General features: G+C 31.8%; 7 protein-coding genes across 8 annotated transcripts in view; 4 read left to right on the top strand and 3 right to left on the bottom strand.

Annotated features, from left to right (window-relative positions):
• The first annotated feature begins 1,948 nt into the window (after nucleotides 1-1,948).
• Nucleotides 1,949-2,915, top strand: LOC108740527 (deoxynucleoside kinase). Its single transcript, XM_018474874.2, has 4 exons — nucleotides 1,949-2,166; nucleotides 2,219-2,352; nucleotides 2,405-2,523; nucleotides 2,578-2,915. Exons 1-4 carry the CDS (start codon nucleotides 1,981-1,983, stop codon nucleotides 2,829-2,831), a joined length of 693 nt encoding a protein of 230 aa, XP_018330376.2. The 5' UTR covers nucleotides 1,949-1,980; the 3' UTR covers nucleotides 2,832-2,915.
• Nucleotides 2,916-2,985: 70 nt separating this feature from the next.
• LOC112906764 lies at nucleotides 2,986-3,462 on the bottom strand. Its single transcript, XM_025981610.1, has 2 exons — nucleotides 3,268-3,462; nucleotides 2,986-3,218 (listed from the first exon to the last, which is right to left on the bottom strand). Exons 1-2 carry the CDS (start codon nucleotides 3,442-3,444, stop codon nucleotides 3,090-3,092), a joined length of 306 nt encoding a protein of 101 aa, XP_025837395.1. The 5' UTR covers nucleotides 3,445-3,462; the 3' UTR covers nucleotides 2,986-3,089.
• A 1,002-nt stretch (nucleotides 3,463-4,464) lies between these two features.
• Nucleotides 4,465-6,090, top strand: LOC108740525 (dolichyl-diphosphooligosaccharide--protein glycosyltransferase subunit 1). Its single transcript, XM_025981608.1, has one exon. It carries the CDS (start codon nucleotides 4,558-4,560, stop codon nucleotides 5,944-5,946), a length of 1,389 nt encoding a protein of 462 aa, XP_025837393.1. The 5' UTR covers nucleotides 4,465-4,557; the 3' UTR covers nucleotides 5,947-6,090.
• Nucleotides 6,091-6,356: 266 nt separating this feature from the next.
• Nucleotides 6,357-7,386, top strand: LOC108740528 (enhancer of yellow 2 transcription factor). Its single transcript, XM_018474875.2, has 3 exons — nucleotides 6,357-6,599; nucleotides 6,655-6,891; nucleotides 7,196-7,386. Exons 1-3 carry the CDS (start codon nucleotides 6,517-6,519, stop codon nucleotides 7,263-7,265), a joined length of 390 nt encoding a protein of 129 aa, XP_018330377.1. The 5' UTR covers nucleotides 6,357-6,516; the 3' UTR covers nucleotides 7,266-7,386.
• On the bottom strand, nucleotides 7,231-9,114 carry LOC108740526 (glutaryl-CoA dehydrogenase, mitochondrial). Its single transcript, XM_018474873.2, has 8 exons — nucleotides 8,933-9,114; nucleotides 8,834-8,869; nucleotides 8,641-8,775; nucleotides 8,353-8,586; nucleotides 8,158-8,287; nucleotides 7,623-8,078; nucleotides 7,412-7,572; nucleotides 7,231-7,351 (listed from the first exon to the last, which is right to left on the bottom strand). Exons 1-8 carry the CDS (start codon nucleotides 8,985-8,987, stop codon nucleotides 7,290-7,292), a joined length of 1,269 nt encoding a protein of 422 aa, XP_018330375.1. The 5' UTR covers nucleotides 8,988-9,114; the 3' UTR covers nucleotides 7,231-7,289.
• A 427-nt stretch (nucleotides 9,115-9,541) lies between these two features.
• Nucleotides 9,542-18,836, top strand: LOC108740524 (neuroglian). 2 transcript variants are annotated; one of them, XM_018474867.2, is made up of 17 exons: nucleotides 9,542-9,824; nucleotides 11,792-11,880; nucleotides 11,936-12,059; nucleotides 12,120-12,731; nucleotides 12,797-12,987; nucleotides 13,045-13,320; nucleotides 13,374-13,643; nucleotides 13,695-13,976; nucleotides 14,037-14,224; nucleotides 14,290-14,469; nucleotides 14,532-14,766; nucleotides 14,823-15,122; nucleotides 15,178-15,448; nucleotides 15,505-16,047; nucleotides 16,107-16,210; nucleotides 16,414-16,511; nucleotides 16,735-18,836. In XM_018474867.2, exons 2-16 carry the CDS (start codon nucleotides 11,814-11,816, stop codon nucleotides 16,506-16,508), a joined length of 3,738 nt encoding a protein of 1,245 aa, XP_018330369.1. In that variant the 5' UTR covers nucleotides 9,542-9,824; nucleotides 11,792-11,813; the 3' UTR covers nucleotides 16,509-16,511; nucleotides 16,735-18,836. The 2 variants fall into 2 exon arrangements, with proteins under 2 accessions (XP_018330369.1, XP_018330370.1); XM_018474868.2 differs by having other exon boundaries at nucleotides 9,542-9,853.
• The window catches only part of LOC112906766 (anaphase-promoting complex subunit 13), a 2,005-nt gene continuing 1,346 nt past the window's right edge, over nucleotides 18,245-18,903 (bottom strand). The window contains exon 3 of the mRNA XM_025981615.1: nucleotides 18,245-18,261. Coding sequence (XP_025837400.1) covers nucleotides 18,245-18,261 — 17 coding nt within the window. The remainder of the gene's footprint in view (nucleotides 18,262-18,903) is intronic.

Here is an 18,903-nt window from a genome sequence, read left to right as displayed (position 1 = left end):
GGTATTGGAAAGTGGAGACCTTCATATAAGCAATATACAATTCGACGATAGTGGCACATACACTTGTTATGCAGAAAATAAGTTTGGAAAAACGAATGCTACCTGCTCATTTTTAGTAAAAGGTAGAGACACATTTAAAATAATTTCTTGTGAATTAATTTTCGTATTTTTAGAACACACCCGTATCACTGACGGACCTGAAGATTACGAAGTTCAAGCAGGGACACCTGCTACGTTTAGATGTAATGCTGTATCTGACCCATCTTTACCTCTCGAAATTATTTGGTTAAGTAACGAATCCCCGATTGATTTCGAAGGCGAACCACGATTCGTTAAATCCTCCGATTATTCACTTACGATTACGAAAACTATTGAATTAGATTCAGGAACCTACACGTGTGTAGCCAAAACAGACCTTGACGAAGCCAGTGCATCGGCCATTCTTATTGTCCAAGGTATGAACGAAATTTAAAAGTTTTGCTAATTACGTATTGTAATTGCAATTTTATTTTCAGATGTACCAAACCCACCTGTTATTCAAAGAACGACCTGTGCCAAGAAAGACGCAACATTGGAATGGAAACCTATGGGAGATAATAGGGCTCCTATTTTGAGATACACAATTGAATACAACACAAGCTTTACTCCCGATGTCTGGGAAGTTATGTATGAATCTGTACCTGCTGCAGACACCAGTTACACTGTAATGTTTTACTATTTTTTTTAACAAAATATTACAGCTTGTTTATTTCATATTCAATATTTCAGCTTCCCCTCAGCCCATGGGCTAATTACACCTTTAGGGTAATTGCTTGGAATAAAATAGGTCCTTCTCAGCCTTCTGGCCATTCAGATATTTGTACAACTGGCCCTGAAGTTCCTCATAAAAATCCTGACAATGTGGAAGGAAGAGGAAATCAACCGGATAATCTAGTAATTAGATGGACCGTAAGTGCCTCGAATACTTTTAAACAAGTGCATGATTCTAATGATTTTATTTCTTCTTACAGCCCATGCCCGAAATTGAGCACAACGCTCCCCGATTTTCTTACAGAATTTACTGGAAACGAGACATACCAGGTGAAGACTACAATGTGGAGGATGGTAGAAAGAAAAAGAATAAAAAAATAATTAATTTAAAAAAATATTATAAACATCACTAAAGATTTTCATAAGTATTTGCCTATTATATTTTAATTACATATGTTAATTTCAAATTTGAACCTATGGAATTGTTATTCATAGAAAACATTAATGAGCGGCGTGTTATTATTTAATCTATGAATGTACACGTCTGTCTGCTGTTCCCAGCTGTTCCTGTCCACGTCAATTCATTCGAATTTGTGTTCGTAGCGTGTTGATAGTGTGGTAACGCTACAAACAAAAATGTTTAATTTATTAATTTTGTGTGCTTTGTTTATAAATGCTTATTCTTTGGAAACAGTTAATAAACAGATAGTGAATAAAAATATCGAACGGTCGATTGATTTATCATCGCAACTCGTAAAAATTTCTGCAACACTAACCGTAGAAAATACCGGCAAGGAAAGTGCAAGTAACATCTTGATTTTATTGGAGCCAAAAACGAAGAGTAATGTATCATACATAAGTGTTAAGAATTCCTTAAAAGAAGAATTAAAATTAACAGAAGTTGAAGTTCAAGATCACAAGAGCAAACAGTTTTATAAAGTTGAGTTAAGTCAGTCTCTTCAAGGGGGCCGTACAATTGTCTTAACATTAGAAATAGTACTGACTAAATCTCTTATACCATACCCTAGCAGCATTTCCCAAAAGGACAGACAACTTGTTAGATACTTTGGAAGTCATTACTTTTACTCACCATACAACACTTTAAAACAAAAAACCACTGTTAATTTGGGTTCAAGAAATATCGAAAGCTACACAAAGCTCAAACCAGTGAGTCAGTTGGAGTCCACCATAGTATATTTTAAAATAACAATCTTAGATAAATTAATAAAAATGGCAACAACACTGTCTCGAACTACGCATTTAGAGAATAAGGCCCGACCATTTACTGTAATTGTAGAAGGTAACATAGGAAGTGGGAAGACAACGTTTTTAAATTATTTTAAAAAATATGAAGATCTGTGTGTATTAGCTGAACCAATTGAATTATGGCGAGAGTGCAGTGGACACAATTTGCTAGTAAGTTTTAAAAAAATATATTTTAAAATTTTTAGCAATTAATACATTACAGCAATACTTATATGAAGATATAAATCGATGGGGATTTAGCTTTCAGTCATATGTAATGCTAAGTATGTTGAAACATCATCTCAAAATAACAGAACATCCTATTAAAATGATGGAGAGGTCTATCTTCAGTGCTAGGTAACATTCTTTGATTAACTAAACATTAACATTAATTATAAATCAATTTCAGATATTGTTTCATTGAAAAAATGAAAATGGATGGCCTTTTACCATCCCCATCCCATGCTGTTCTAGATGAATGGTTTAAGTGGATCACTGCCAGTTGTAATGTATCTGTTGACTTAATAGGTAAACCACAATGCAATATGATGCATTAATATATATATAATTCCTTTTCAACAGTTTACTTGAGGACTAGTCCAGAAGTTGTTTACGAAAGAATGCTGCAAAGGAACCGTAAAGAAGAAAAAAATGTCTCTTTAGATTATCTAAAACAGCTACACGAAATACATGAAGATTGGCTATACAGAAGAAGTATATTTTCTTGTCCTGCACCTGTTGTTACCCTAAATGCCAATTTGGATCAATCAGTTTTAAAGGAGGAATACAAAAAATGGGAACCCTGTATTTTAAATAAAATTCAAGTTTCCATTTAATTTTGTCAGGCCATATCATTTCATTCCTTGTATCATTCGATTAACATATAAATTATATTATCAAAATAAACTTTTTTGGGTGTTTTTAGTGTCACTTGATTAATAAGATGAATTTTTAAAAAGGACCTTTTTTGAATCCCCTATTTAACCAACATGAATAAAATCATTTTTAATTATAAAAATATCCTATTGCATAAGAATTAACTTAATTATATAAAGTGATAACACATTGTTAGATTCATATTTAAATAAAATTAATTATTTACTATCGGCCATAAGCTTAACTACTTCTTTCTGGTGGTTATCCCATAACAATTTTGCAATTCTACCAATTGTTGCTTCATTTGGCTTTATTCTGGTCCAATCCAATAAAAGTTGATAAATCACCTACAAGTTTCTTGATTATAAACTAAAAAAAATTAAACTTGTTTCTTACCTCTTTAATGCCACTTTTAATAAAATCTGTATGAAATTGAAAAATCTGACCTTCAGAATATTCTAAAGCTCTAGCTACATTTTCCCATCCTTTACCCATGTGGGCTGATACAAAAATTAAATCCTGTCGATTTAAATGGTTATTACTTTCAAATAAATTTTGAATTTCTTTTGTCATTACTATCGACTCTTTTTTTCCTAANTCCCCGATTGATTTCGAAGGCGAACCACGATTCGTTAAATCCTCCGATTATTCACTTACGATTACGAAAACTATTGAATTAGATTCAGGAACCTACACGTGTGTAGCCAAAACAGACCTTGACGAAGCCAGTGCATCGGCCATTCTTATTGTCCAAGGTATGAACGAAATTTAAAAGTTTTGCTAATTACGTATTGTAATTGCAATTTTATTTTCAGATGTACCAAACCCACCTGTTATTCAAAGAACGACCTGTGCCAAGAAAGACGCAACATTGGAATGGAAACCTATGGGAGATAATAGGGCTCCTATTTTGAGATACACAATTGAATACAACACAAGCTTTACTCCCGATGTCTGGGAAGTTATGTATGAATCTGTACCTGCTGCAGACACCAGTTACACTGTAATGTTTTACTATTTTTTTTAACAAAATATTACAGCTTGTTTATTTCATATTCAATATTTCAGCTTCCCCTCAGCCCATGGGCTAATTACACCTTTAGGGTAATTGCTTGGAATAAAATAGGTCCTTCTCAGCCTTCTGGCCATTCAGATATTTGTACAACTGGCCCTGAAGTTCCTCATAAAAATCCTGACAATGTGGAAGGAAGAGGAAATCAACCGGATAATCTAGTAATTAGATGGACCGTAAGTGCCTCGAATACTTTTAAACAAGTGCATGATTCTAATGATTTTATTTCTTCTTACAGCCCATGCCCGAAATTGAGCACAACGCTCCCCGATTTTCTTACAGAATTTACTGGAAACGAGACATACCAGGTGAAGACTACAATGTGGAGGATGGTAGAAAGAAAAAGAATAAAAAAATAATTAATTTAAAAAAATATTATAAACATCACTAAAGATTTTCATAAGTATTTGCCTATTATATTTTAATTACATATGTTAATTTCAAATTTGAACCTATGGAATTGTTATTCATAGAAAACATTAATGAGCGGCGTGTTATTATTTAATCTATGAATGTACACGTCTGTCTGCTGTTCCCAGCTGTTCCTGTCCACGTCAATTCATTCGAATTTGTGTTCGTAGCGTGTTGATAGTGTGGTAACGCTACAAACAAAAATGTTTAATTTATTAATTTTGTGTGCTTTGTTTATAAATGCTTATTCTTTGGAAACAGTTAATAAACAGATAGTGAATAAAAATATCGAACGGTCGATTGATTTATCATCGCAACTCGTAAAAATTTCTGCAACACTAACCGTAGAAAATACCGGCAAGGAAAGTGCAAGTAACATCTTGATTTTATTGGAGCCAAAAACGAAGAGTAATGTATCATACATAAGTGTTAAGAATTCCTTAAAAGAAGAATTAAAATTAACAGAAGTTGAAGTTCAAGATCACAAGAGCAAACAGTTTTATAAAGTTGAGTTAAGTCAGTCTCTTCAAGGGGGCCGTACAATTGTCTTAACATTAGAAATAGTACTGACTAAATCTCTTATACCATACCCTAGCAGCATTTCCCAAAAGGACAGACAACTTGTTAGATACTTTGGAAGTCATTACTTTTACTCACCATACAACACTTTAAAACAAAAAACCACTGTTAATTTGGGTTCAAGAAATATCGAAAGCTACACAAAGCTCAAACCAGTGAGTCAGTTGGAGTCCACCATAGTGTATGGACAATATGCAAATGTACAACCTTTCAGTATCGATCCAATGGTAATTCATTATGAAAACAATTCTCCATTTTTAACAGTGACTAGTTTAAAGCGTCTTATTGAAATTTCCCATTGGGGAAGTATAGCTATTGAGGAAAATATAGATATTCTTCATTCTGGTGCAAAACTTAAGGGGCCATTTTCACGTTATGATTATCAAAGGGATGTTGGTAGTTCTCATCATAGTGTAAAATCATACAAAACAGTTTTACCAGCAGCTGCACATAGTATTTACTACAGGGATAGCAATGGTAATATTTCAACTTCTCAAGTAAGAGTGCGAAAAGATTGGATTGAACTAGAACTTCGTCCCAGGTTTCCACTTTTTGGAGGATGGCGTACTTCTTATACATTGGGCTATAGTGTACCAAGTTACCAGTATTTGTTTAAAACTGACAAGAATCAGTATCTTCTACATATGAGATTATTAGATCATATATTTGATGATATGCAAGTTGATTTGCTAGAAACTAAGATTGTTTTGCCTGTAGGAGTTTCTAATGTACAATTAACTACTCCTTATGAAGTTGAGAGACTACCAGACTCTTTAACTTACAAGTATTTGGATAAGAAGGGGCGTTTAGTTATTTCACTAAGAAAAACCAACTTGGTGGAGCACCATATTCAAGACTTTGAAGTTGTTTATGAATGGCCTAGCTCCCTTCTCTTCCATGAGCCTATTTCGTTGACTTTTGCTTTGTATGTTCTTTTCTTAGTCATAATAATTTATGTTCGTTTAGATTTTTCACTACATGAAGCAAAATCTGAACATGTTAAGACTCAGTAATATTTTTGCTTTTATTAAGTAGGTCATTTTGGTGTATTTCGTTTTCTCCTAAAATGTAACTGCTATAGAATTTCTTATAATGAAAAGTACTTTAGTGTTGTAGTAGTGTTCTTATGTTAATAAATACACCAAACTATCTTCAAATACTTGTTTTATTTGAAAGTAATTACAAGATAGAAAGATGTATCTTACGAGGTCAAAAGTCGATTTTATAAGTTTGTATTTTTAGAATATATTCATTTTTAATAAAAAAAAGCCTGGGTTATAATATAACATATTACGTTGTATACATTTGTAAATGAAAAATATTTTTTTTAAAAAATTAATTTCTTAGTGTGGTAGGACCTGACGAAAGATTTTACAGTTGGTACAATAAAATTGCAAAAATTTTAAAAGGTTTGTCATGCGCCATAGGGCATGCGCAGAAGGGATCGTTCGAGTTGTTTTTATAACGCGTTTTCTGTCGGAACGATACTAAATTCAATTTTAAAAGTGTTTAAGGGTGTAGTTTTGTAATATCTACTAATTGAATACTTCATCAACGTACAAACAAGTATAATATACTTCAAAATGCCCCATGATGGAATTGCTACATTAGAAGACCGATTGGACAGAATAAGTTCTCAATTAGAGAACAAAAGTGTTCTAGAAAGGTATTATTGGAATTTCTTTTATTTAGATATACTAAATAAATTATTTGTTTACTAGAGTCACTGAATTAGTTGAATCACGATTGGTAGATTGTGGTTGGAAAGATCAAATAAAATTAACCCTAAGAAAAATGTTGGAGGAAGATAAAGAACATACATGGACTGTAGATGAACTTATTCAGGTTGTCACACCAAAGGCAAGAGGCATGGTTCCTGACACGGTAAAACGAGAATTACTTCATGAACTGGAGAAGATTTTTACAAGAATAGATGACTTGCATTATAATAAATCACTGTAAGGAAATTTTATTTTTTGATTTTTATTATATATCCCCAGTTATACAAATTTGAGGCTGTGAAAGTATACAGATCCAAACCGTGTAGCTGGTTGGACGCCACATTCTGATTATTTTAACTAAACTGATGTAACAGCTTGTAGTGTTATTATTTGTTTGTTTTATTTATATATAAATGCTCAGTTTTATTTTTAAATCATACTTAATTCTACATGTATTAAATTTCATATTTGTAGATTCTATAAAACACAAACTTATAAAATATATTTTTAATTAAGTTTATTTCTTTTTTTTAATAAACAGGTTGAATAAAATTAAGGATTGGTATGAAAACAGTCTTCAAGTTTTATGGCAAGTTTATTTGAAAAATTGAAGAATGCAATAGTACCTCTGTAGCTTAAAAAGCTGATATTCCTGTTATGGCCCTTCCTAATATTAAGGCATGTATATCATGAGTTCCTACAAAGCAAGTAATAAAGTAAAGACAAATTAAATTGTATAATATTTTCAGTCATTCACCTTCGTAAGTGTTAACTGTTTCCAAATTAACTAAATGCCTTATGACATGATAGTCTTCATGAATTCCATTTCCTCCTAGCATATCTCTTGCATTCCTTGCAATTTCTAATGCCTTTCCTGCATTATTTCTTTTTAATAAAGAAATCATTTCTGGTGTATGTCTATAAACATTTTTATTGTAATAAAGTTAAATGTTTTAGGAGATACGTACATATTCTTATCCTTTAACCTGCCCACTTGTAAGCATCCTTGTAAACCAAGACTAATGTCTGTTAACATATCAGCTAATTTCTTTTGTATTAATTGATTTGCAGCTAATGGTTTCTGAAACTGTTTTCTTTGTATGACATACTCTCTAGCGATTTGGAAACACGATTCTGCAGCCCCTAGAGCTCCCCAAGCAATACCATATCTGGCATTATTTAGACAACCAAAAGGGCCCTTAAGGCCTTCTACCTTTGGCAATAAATTTTCTTCTGGTATTTTTACATTATCTAAGTGAACCATTCCTGTAACTGAAGCTCTTAAAGACAACTTGCCTTCTATTTTGGGAGTACTAATGCTTCCTGATTTGATATTTTTACGATCTATTATAAAACCTCGAACTTTATTGTCTGGACATACAGCCCAAATTATTAATACATCAGATATAGGGGAATTCGTAATCCTAAGAGCATAAACATTAATTAATTTTGCATATAATTCCTTGGAAAGTTCAATTTTATTTTTTTTTAATTAAATTGTACCATGTTTTATTTCCATTCAGTGTATAAGTTTTAGATGTTGAATCATATACTGCTTTGGTATCCATAGATCCAGGATCACTTCCATGATTTGGCTCAGTCAGACAAAAACAACCTACTATATTGCCTTTAGCTGTAACATGTTTCATGAATGTTAGCATTGAATACAGATATTTATAAAGAAAAAAGTAAATGTACCTAATTGGGGTAAATATTTTTCTTTCTGATATTCAGATCCATACATAGCAATAGCTCCCATAACTAGCGACGACTGAACACTTAAAGCAGATCTGTAAGCACTATCTACTCTTTCTATTTCTCTTGCCAATAAACCGTATGCCACATTGGATACTCCTGCACATCCATAGCCATTTATTGTACAACCCAGAGCTCCAAGTTCTCCCAGTTCATTTAAAATTTTTCTGTCAAATACTTAAAATATTTGAAAAGTATAGACCAAATAATTATTGAGTAAAAATAATATACCTTCTTCCTTGTTTGCTTTAATAATCCTTGGAAGAAGCTTTTCATCACAGTACTGTTTAAAACTATCTCGTAAAATTCTTTCATCTTGAGTTAATTGAGAATCCAAATTTAATGGATCCTCCCAGTTAAATGAAACTAAAATTAATAAATAATTACAGTAAAAAAAAAATTCTATTTTATATGGTAAACTTGCTTTTACTGGAAAATGTTCGTGGATTTGCAAGCGTTTCTAAAATTAGGTAATTAAGGATAATAATATTTGCTGAAACACAAATATGCAGTCAAAGGATACTTTTTAAAATCTTGGTAGGTATTTGCCAAAGGATGCAATTCTTGAAAATGTTCATTGTGAAGCTGTTGATTTCATAATAACATTAAATTGGTTTTCATTAGTTGTTATCTTGTTGACCTTATAAATTCTGTTTACTAGAGCATACAGACATTTAATATTTATTCTTAACTTTATCTGATGATCTATAAACAATTATAAATAAGGAAACATATAAATAATGTATTAAAATTATTTTATTAAACTTGAACGGTAATAATTTAATACTAGAATGATATTACCGTTAGTATTTTTAAATAGCTTGTCTAATTATAAGTTGTAATTCATATAACTATTTATAATAAGCTTTTTTCAATCTAGATCAAAATACAATGGTATATAGTCATAAACATTAAAAAAAACATATTTCTTCATCATAAGTTGCCTGTTAAAAAAATACTGGGATATTATTTGAAAATCTAGATTTACTTTAAGGATTTAATATACATAGTTATGTTTAATATTATGTGTATTATTAATTTATGAATTTCTTCTGTTATTAAGAAGTTTTCGTAAATTTAACATTATTTTTAAATTTTGATAATAGTTAAGCGTCTCTCCGAAAGGTGTTGCTGTAGTTCTCCCCTTAAACCACACCTCACCGCTTACATTTAATCTAATAACAAAACGGTAATTTAGAAATATCTGTTCTGGGACCACTTGGAGTAAACGAAATAGTTGAAATGGGCATATAAAACAGTACTTTGTTTAAAGTAAAACTTAAAATTGTGGTAATAATTCATATTTCATTTTGTTAATTGACTAATGTGTAGTGACCGCGCCTACCTCGCTGTTCATCTGGTGTTTGTTTGAAGTGCAATCGTTAAATGGTTATGATCCTAAAATCGGTCGTCAGGTAATTTAGTCTTTATCTTATCATATCATGTAAGTATGTAATTAGATAACATAGATAAGCGTTGTATATAAAATTTTTTATTTAAACTGATATTGCTTTTGGATAACACTTTTCTTAACGTTAATTGTCGATATAGGACGTACATGTACAGCAAACATTAAATACATTTAAATACCTTCATTATTTTTATCTTATCTGATGTCATGATTTAATAAAATAGAATATATAATATTATTTTAATCAAAATATCGAATTAATGCAATAAAGTTATTTACATGAGAATAAGTGGGATTTGTTTACATGTATGATGATGCTTAACGGAATAAATACTTGCATAAAACTCTTCAAGGTACTTCCTAGACCTGATTATTTTAATAGGAAACGTACTTCTAACTAAATTAACGTCTTCTTTTTTCATATTTTTTTAATTTTGACCTTTTCCTTTTAATGTCACACATTAAATTGTTTGCATTATAGCTGTATGCAAATGTGACATAGTTCTTGTACCTTTATTAGACATACTTTAATTATAAATTATAAAGTGGAAGATGATTCATTAGTTATGATGTCACAAATGTATGTGCAATGTTTAAAAATTGCACCTACCTAATGGTTAATAGTTTAATTGGTATTCAATGAATCGTCATAAAAAGCCAAAATAGTGTCAATAACTTCTAGTCATTAAATAATCAAAATCTGTTACATAAAGGTACCTAAGGTACCTATGTTATTGTAAGCTTTTTCTTCATTGTATTTTTAAGAAATTTGTCTTAAAAAAGTTAAAGTTCACTTAAACTCTCATGAGATTAATTTTATAGATGATCCAATGATAAAATGTACAGTTAGTATTGTAAAAAGTAAGCACGAAGTAAACCTATCGTCTTTTCATTTTTTCTCAACCTGTAATGTAATTTAGAATTATTCCTGAATCACTTGAATCTTGTATCCGGTAAAAGCATTAGGTTGAAAAGTTTGTGCACATTATCAAATTAATATTGTTAAATATTAGACATCATTCGTATTAAAATGTTCAAAGACATTCAAACAGTAATTGCAGCTCATTTTACATTTGAATTATACCGGAAGATATAATAATAGTATAATGCCTAAACCTAAAGCACGTTGCGTTTCTTTGAATATCTAAATAGGTACAATATGTTAAAAACTTTTTAATAAACATATGTACAGTTGTATTCAAAGGTAATGGTAATTTTTAAATCACATAAAATTGAGAAATAAAAAGGTGTTAATACTTTTTTAGATTCATCTGTAACTTTTTGTGCATTATTAAAATTTAAAATATTGAACGGGCCTTGTATATTTAATTGAAAAATAAAGGAATTTCGAACAATGACGTCATGCTTGTTCTCATTTTATAAGATGAAACAAAAATTGATAAGTAGGTTAATCGTGTTTTGAATATTTTATTCTATTTTTGATTTGTTTGTTGGATGTCCTTTAAGTATATTAGCCTGTCATTGAAATAAAATCAATAAAACTCGGACTATTTTCATCGTACCTATACTTTTTCAAATTCTAGCTGTGTACAGAATATATTAAAAATAATCATTCGCCTACACATTGTCTGCGTTCAAAATAACTAAATAGACATGAGGAAATAATTTACACATAAGAAAGAGTAAGCGAAACAAAATACATAAATTTAGTTAAATAAAAATAATTTAATTTATGAAAGGCAATTTCTAATAAAAGTAAAATAGAGACCGTTTGCCTAATTGTGTAAGTGACTATGTGTATGTACAGTTAAAATCACAAAAATGGTTACAATAGTTTCATTGACGTCCAACCTGAATAAAAATTTATAGAGAACAATTAAAATGTAGAATGGATATTAAAGAATATTGGGAATTATAGGGATAAAAAAAAACGTTTGCTGACCGTTAATGTATAAGATACATACAGAGTGTTTTAAATTAAATTACAGATTTAACAATTGTATTTTACAGATTACAGTAGAGGCTCGTCATTATGTTAACAAAACAGTTAGTGTTGGTCTTCATAGCGACAAGTTTATTTGTTATCACTGCTAGAGAAGGTAAATAATTGTAATTGTTTGTCCCCACTCTATATAAATATCTTCTTTCTTACAGTACCATCGCCACCCAGAATAGTAAAGCAGCCCCCAACAGATGAAGTATTGTTTCAAGTTGGGGCAGATGAAAATGATAAACCATTTTACATCGAATGTGAAGCCATAGGTGAACCTGCACCGAGGTACAACTATTTTCTTATTGGTTCATTTATAATAAAATTTACTATTCTTTTTTGGTGCAGATACCGCTGGATAAAAAACGGCAAACATTTCGATTGGCAGGCATACGACGATAGAATATCCCAACAACCCGGTAGAGGTACCCTATCAATAGCTAAGCCTAAAGATGTAGATATTGGTCAGTACCAGTGTTTTGCTGAAAATGAGTGGGGTGTGGCTACCTCTAATTCTGTGTTCATGAGAAAGGCTGAATTAAATTCATTCAAAATTGCACCTCCATTAGCAGCTACAGGGCAAGAAGGCGAACCATTTAAACTTAGTTGTCAACCACCTGATGGGTGGCCTAAACCAAAAGTATATTGGATGATACAATATACCACTGATGGTTTCAAATCGATAAATAACTCGCGTATGACACTGGATCCTGAAGGAAACCTTTGGTTTTCTAATTTAACAAGGGAAGATGCTAGTGATAACTTCATGTATGCCTGTGCTGCATCTTCATCTACCAAATTAGAATATAAACTGGGTAATAGAGTCTTACTTAATGTAATCGCTTCAGGTGTTTCTCCATCTCAAAACAAACACGAGCCTGTTCTCCAATATGTAACTAGGAAGAATGAAGTAGCGTTAAGAGGGAAAAGCGTTGAACTTTTTTGTATCTTTGGTGGAACGTGAGTTGTGCCAAGTTTCAATTGTGTTTTTATTAAACACTAATAAAATATTGTATAAATTGTAGACCTCTACCCCAAACTGTATGGTCTAAAAACGGAAAGTTAATACATTCCTCCGATAAAATTACCCAGGGGAATTATGGTAAATCGCTAATAATAAAAATGGTCGATTTTGACGACGAGGGAACTTATAGTTGCGAAGTTAGTAACGGAGTTGGTGAACCAAAATCGTATTCAATAAACTTACAAGTGTTGGGTAAAATAAATTAAGTCTAATTATAGGCGAACTATTTTTTAAAATACCATATTGTAGCCGTACCGTATTTCACGCAAGAACCACAGTTTGTCACTGCAGCAGAAGATGAAACTGTTGAATTCCATTGTGCAGCATCTGGTGTTCCAGAACCTCAAATTAAGTGGATACATAATGGTAAACCTATTGCAGAGGCTCCTCCAAATCCAAGAAGAAAAGTGACCAGTAATAGTATTATCATTGAAAGAGTTACGCGAGCTGATACTGGAAATTATGGCTGTAATGCCACTAACTCGTTGGGATATGTTTACAAGGATGTTTATGTTAATATTCTTGGTATAGAATAAAAAAATATATATTTGTACAAATTTAACATATAATACTTTCAGCTTTGGCTCCAGAAATCACAGAAGCACCAAGAGATCAAGAGGCAGTTGATGGTAAAGATATAAATATGACTTGTAAAGTTTATGGTGCTCCCAAGCCACAAGTAAAGTGGATACATAATGGTAAAGAACTAACTGGAGGTAGATATTCGGTATTGGAAAGTGGAGACCTTCATATAAGCAATATACAATTCGACGATAGTGGCACATACACTTGTTATGCAGAAAATAAGTTTGGAAAAACGAATGCTACCTGCTCATTTTTAGTAAAAGGTAGAGACACATTTAAAATAATTTCTTGTGAATTAATTTTCGTATTTTTAGAACACACCCGTATCACTGACGGACCTGAAGATTACGAAGTTCAAGCAGGGACACCTGCTACGTTTAGATGTAATGCTGTATCTGACCCATCTTTACCTCTCGAAATTATTTGGTTAAGTAACGAATCCCCGATTGATTTCGAAGGCGAACCACGATTCGTTAAATCCTCCGATTATTCACTTACGATTACGAAAACTATTGAATTAGATTCAGGAACCTACACGTGTGTAGCCAAAACAGACCTTGACGAAGCCAGTGCATCGGCCATTCTTATTGTCCAAGGTATGAACGAAATTTAAAAGTTTTGCTAATTACGTATTGTAATTGCAATTTTATTTTCAGATGTACCAAACCCACCTGTTATTCAAAGAACGACCTGTGCCAAGAAAGACGCAACATTGGAATGGAAACCTATGGGAGATAATAGGGCTCCTATTTTGAGATACACAATTGAATACAACACAAGCTTTACTCCCGATGTCTGGGAAGTTATGTATGAATCTGTACCTGCTGCAGACACCAGTTACACTGTAATGTTTTACTATTTTTTTTAACAAAATATTACAGCTTGTTTATTTCATATTCAATATTTCAGCTTCCCCTCAGCCCATGGGCTAATTACACCTTTAGGGTAATTGCTTGGAATAAAATAGGTCCTTCTCAGCCTTCTGGCCATTCAGATATTTGTACAACTGGCCCTGAAGTTCCTCATAAAAATCCTGACAATGTGGAAGGAAGAGGAAATCAACCGGATAATCTAGTAATTAGATGGACCGTAAGTGCCTCGAATACTTTTAAACAAGTGCATGATTCTAATGATTTTATTTCTTCTTACAGCCCATGCCCGAAATTGAGCACAACGCTCCCCGATTTTCTTACAGAATTTACTGGAAACGAGACATACCAGGTGAAGACTACAATGTGGAGGATATCCTTGATTGGAGACAAAGCCAGTTTGTAGTCAATAACGAACCGTCTTTCCAACAATATCGCATTAAAGTGATTGCTATGAATGAAATTGGAGAAGCAAATGTAGCACCTAAAGAAGTTATAGGGTACTCGGGGGAAAATGGTAAATAAAATTGTTTTGTAATTAAAAAGAAGTAATAGTGGACATTTTTATTACAGAACCATTGCAAGCACCTGGAAATTTTACATTAGTAGAAGTTCAGTCAGCTACTACAGCATTATTGAGTTGGAGTCCTGTTCCTCTAGATTCAGTAAGAGGTCATTTTAGAGGGTACAAGATCAAAACATGGACCGATACTTCCAACGGCCACAGGGAAATCCAGGTACAAGGAGATGCTACCAAAGCTTTAGTCACGAATTTGGTTCCTTTCTCAAAGAATCACGCTCAAGTTTATGTATACAACGACAAATATAACGGACCTCCAAGTGAAACTCTCAGCTTCGATACACCTGAAGGGGGTATTTGAATTTTTTTTTTGTGTTAACATAATATAAAGTGAACATTATCTTTTAGTTCCTGGTCCTATAGCATCGTTAGAAGCGCATCATATGGGTTCAGAAGCATTCTATCTGATATGGAAAAAGCCTGAACAGCCAAATGGAATTCTTACTGGTTACAATATTTATTATGCTGTAGTTAATGGTACAAATGTCGGTGAGAAAATACCCAGGCAGCCACAAATCACAGACCCTAATCAGCTTCGTGCCAAGCTTTCAAAATTAAAACCTAACGTTAAATACCGTCTTTATGTTAGTGCCACAACATCTGCAGGGGAATCAGATCCGTATGAAGAAAAAAAATATTTTGTATCCGTTTTTGATAAATTAATGTATTTGATAGGTACTTCATCGAACGTACCACAAGAAGTATCAGCTCCAGCAGACCGTCAGTACCATCTTTCACTTGGCAGAGAGAAACAACAGAAAACAATATGGTTGCAATAAAAGTACTTTGGCATCCAAATCTATCTGGAAGACCGGGTTCACACTTTTTCGTAAAATACAGGAAGAAGGGGGAACCTGACTGGGCGGAAACTGATCCAGAATATTATGAAGACTTCCTTATGGTTAGAGCCCTTGAGCACGATGAAATATACGAGTTTATTTTGGTGGCTGCCGATGGAACTTACTACACTGAAAGTGAAATACAAGAAGTCGATACTTACGGATCAGATGGGCCGATTATACAACCGAGAGAAAATGTTGCAACTGCCGGATGGTTTATTGGAATGATGCTTGCAATTGCATTTTTAATTCTTGTCCTTATCATTGTATGTATTGTGAAGAGGAATAGAGGTGGAAAATACGCCGTACATGAAAGGGAACAAGCCAATGGAAGAAGAGACTACCCTGAAGAGGGTGGTTTTCATGAATATTCACAGCCGTAAGCAATGTATAATTACCAATTGGTAACTGTGTAATTGTTTTATACCTTTTTTTAAGATTGGACAATAAGTCACATGGTAGAGCTTCAATGAGTAGTGAAGCAAAAGTGGGACCTGAAAGCGATACCGACTCTATGGCGGAATATGGTGAAGGAGATACAGGTATTTTCTTAAATAAAAAACATCTTTCCGTTTCTTTTTTTTTGATATTAAATGAAAGTTATTTCAAATTAAGGAACTTATTTTCCGAATAAATATTGTTTTATGGGGAGTTTATAAAAACTAATTAACGAGTTTAGAATTAAGATTATAATTTTTTTATTATTTTTTACTCTTGAGTTGTTGTTTTTTTTTTTTCAATGTAGAAGGTATGAATGAAGATGGCTCATTTATTGGTCAGTATGGCCGAAAAGCTAGACCAGGGGAAACAACATCTCAGGGATTTGCAACTCTTGTGTGAAATGTAAGAATAAAACGTTTTTGTTGGATAATGATTTTTAGACTAACATTTATCGCTAATATTGGGAATATGGTTATTAAAATTAGTGGCTGAATGTATATAATATAACAACGTTGGCATTTATTAATAGGTGTGGATTTGTTAAGCTTAATACTGCTGTATATTTTGGGATCGTAATTTCTACTTTCATACATGCTATAGAAGGAATAATATTATTTTTTAATAGGTCGTTTTACTGAAGATGGATCTTTCATTGGCCAATATGTACCAAGCAACATGAAACAGTTAGGTGCAGTTCCTGCAGTCTCTCAGCCAAGTACCGTGGCAACGTATGTTTAGCCTTATCCTTTAATTAACACTCATTATCAGTTATCGTCAACGTTTAATAATTGTACAGCTTAAGTGTCAATAAGTAGTTATTCGAAAATGCCTTTTCACGCCGATTGGCATTTTTCTGTACCGCTTTGCACGATATATTGGTCAAGATCTTTTTTGTGTTCCATATTTAAAGTATAAATTCGTCCAATTTTGTATTTAACTCTTAAGTTGTAAAGTTACTTTTTACAGCTAGTCACCAAAAATGATTGAAGGTTACAAAAATAATTTTACTCTAGGTCAAATTGTATCCTTAACTTTAAGACAATTAATGAATTCAGAGTAAAATTATGTTGCTCATTGAAGTAGATTTTTATTTTTATCCTTTTTGATGGCTAATTGTAATGAACTTGTTTTCTCCATCATATAGGATTGCATATTGCATACACAATGTAGATAAATTAAGTATATATTTATATTTTTGTGCCTTTTCAGTTATATTTATCTGAAAATATTATCTACAGCTATATGCATAATTTAATTAATCAACTGAATCAAAATAATGTGCTGAGGAATTTAAATGTGTGATCTGGAAAAAATACTTAAGTATAAATAGTTCATTGTACTCTTTATTATTAACGGTGTAAATCCCGGAAAATCAAACGAATAATATTTCTAGCTTTTACTCTTTGATTTTTGATATTTGTATGAAATGTTAAAATAGTTTACTTCACATTTTATGTACATTTAAGGTAGTTTTGTATGTTTATTAGTTTATGACGAAAAATTGATTCAACTGCCTAAAGCCCCCATATTTCAATTTTTAATTCATGACGTCTAATTGGCTAATCTCTTATTTTATAATATGAATCTCAAGAATCGATATTAATTTATACATATTAATAGGCAACTAGGTTTATGAGTTTGTTTAGAATGAACGAATAACATTATGTGAAGTCTCTTCTACTTAATACGCATCCACTTCTTAAAGTTCTGCAGATGGGGAGGTGCTAACATTAGTTACTTGTTGTATGATTGTTGCTTGTTGCAATTCAGGACTTTTTTGTCATTTTCAGTCTTTACCTTCAGCGTTGTAAATTACTCTATGTGGAGGAATGCACTCTTATATAAAAATACATCTTAATATCAAATGATGTATAAAAAAATTTCTATTTCTACCTAATCTGGCAAGTGTTTTTTAAACGTTCGTAAACTTTTTCGCTATAGTACCGTAATACAGATATACATTTTGTAAATTTTACATCTTTAGGTGTATAAGGCAACAGAAAAAAATGCTTTTAGTGGCAGTATTGCTCGATACTCATAAATATTTGTTTAGTGGTAGTTGCAAAAGTTTCAACTTTGTGAATATAAAAACTTGCGGCTATAGTTGGTGTCAAACGTCACTTTTCTGTGTAACCTTAGGATTTCGCAGCAGCTGTATTAACAAGAATAATCAAACTGAGTTGTACCGTAGATTAGGTAATAGTAAAACTTGAAGAAAACATAAAAATATCTCACTGACCTTTGCAATATTTTAATACATATATATGCGAATAAATATACAGGGTAGATCCGGTTGTTATCTTGTTATTTAAGTAAGAATATTCCTCTTTTTGTTGTATAAATATATTTTTTTTTTCTTATTTATTTACAACGAAGTATCAGAATATTTTTTTTGTATTTCGTACGGATTTATTTTCTAATTATTTGTCTTTACGGATCAATTACTATATTGCCTGAATGTAAAGATAACAATCTGAGGTGTGATGCGAAAAAGAAACAATTTTATAAATAGGAAAGTTAGTTTTTTTTTTTTATTCTACTTGGTCTGATATTTTTATGTGTTAAGCAGCTTTTGTAAAACTATTGTATGCACTCAACTATTTCATTCTCAAATGCTTGTACGTTTGATTGAACATTAGCTCTTTATTTATGTATTAGACTATTTATTATAAGATGTTTTTTATGAAGCGTTATGAGTTTTGCACCGAATAAAATTTTTAATTATTATTTGCTTTTTATTTCAAAAATTTCATTCAATAAGAAAATTCAACAATACTTTATTAAAGATGAAATA

The sequence above is a fragment of the Agrilus planipennis genome, unplaced genomic scaffold, assembly GCF_000699045.2.
Source record: "Agrilus planipennis isolate EAB-ADULT unplaced genomic scaffold, Apla_2.0 scaffold179, whole genome shotgun sequence".
Lineage (NCBI taxonomy): Eukaryota > Metazoa > Arthropoda > Insecta > Coleoptera > Buprestidae > Agrilus > Agrilus planipennis.
The sequence above is the reverse complement of the archived record's forward strand: the minus strand, read 5'-3'. Positions and strand labels throughout refer to the sequence as shown.

What these genes read in the sequence shown, in the direction of transcription:
- LOC108740527 (XM_018474874.2), top strand. Translation starts at nt 1,981, where the DNA reads ATGGCAACAACACTGTCTCGAACTACGCATTTAGAGAATAAGGCCCGA. An exon ending in GCAGTGGACACAATTTGCTA is followed by an intron (nt 2,167 to 2,218) that starts GTAAGTTTTAAA and finishes AATACATTACAG; the next exon opens with CAATACTTATATGAAGATAT. An exon ending in AGGTCTATCTTCAGTGCTAG is followed by an intron (nt 2,353 to 2,404) that starts GTAACATTCTTT and finishes AATCAATTTCAG; the next exon opens with ATATTGTTTCATTGAAAAAA.
- LOC112906764 (XM_025981610.1), bottom strand. Translation starts at nt 3,444, where the DNA reads ATGACAAAAGAAATTCAAAATTTATTTGAAAGTAATAACCATTTAAAT. An exon ending in TTAAAAGTGGCATTAAAGAG is followed by an intron (nt 3,219 to 3,267) that starts GTAAGAAACAAG and finishes AGAAACTTGTAG; the next exon opens with GTGATTTATCAACTTTTATT.
- LOC108740525 (XM_025981608.1), top strand. Translation starts at nt 4,558, where the DNA reads ATGTTTAATTTATTAATTTTGTGTGCTTTGTTTATAAATGCTTATTCT.
- LOC108740528 (XM_018474875.2), top strand. Translation starts at nt 6,517, where the DNA reads ATGCCCCATGATGGAATTGCTACATTAGAAGACCGATTGGACAGAATA. An exon ending in AACAAAAGTGTTCTAGAAAG is followed by an intron (nt 6,600 to 6,654) that starts GTATTATTGGAA and finishes TTTGTTTACTAG; the next exon opens with AGTCACTGAATTAGTTGAAT. An exon ending in TTGCATTATAATAAATCACT is followed by an intron (nt 6,892 to 7,195) that starts GTAAGGAAATTT and finishes TTTAATAAACAG; the next exon opens with GTTGAATAAAATTAAGGATT.
- LOC108740526 (XM_018474873.2), bottom strand. Translation starts at nt 8,987, where the DNA reads ATGAACATTTTCAAGAATTGCATCCTTTGGCAAATACCTACCAAGATT. An exon ending in AGGTTAAAGGATAAGAATAT is followed by an intron (nt 7,573 to 7,622) that starts GTACGTATCTCC and finishes AAATGTTTATAG; the next exon opens with ACATACACCAGAAATGATTT. An exon ending in AACAGTTAACACTTACGAAG is followed by an intron (nt 7,352 to 7,411) that starts GTGAATGACTGA and finishes CTTGCTTTGTAG; the next exon opens with GAACTCATGATATACATGCC.
- LOC108740524 (XM_018474867.2), top strand. Translation starts at nt 11,814, where the DNA reads ATGTTAACAAAACAGTTAGTGTTGGTCTTCATAGCGACAAGTTTATTT. An exon ending in ATCTAGTAATTAGATGGACC is followed by an intron (nt 14,470 to 14,531) that starts GTAAGTGCCTCG and finishes TTCTTCTTACAG; the next exon opens with CCCATGCCCGAAATTGAGCA. An exon ending in CTTCGATACACCTGAAGGGG is followed by an intron (nt 15,123 to 15,177) that starts GTATTTGAATTT and finishes ATTATCTTTTAG; the next exon opens with TTCCTGGTCCTATAGCATCG.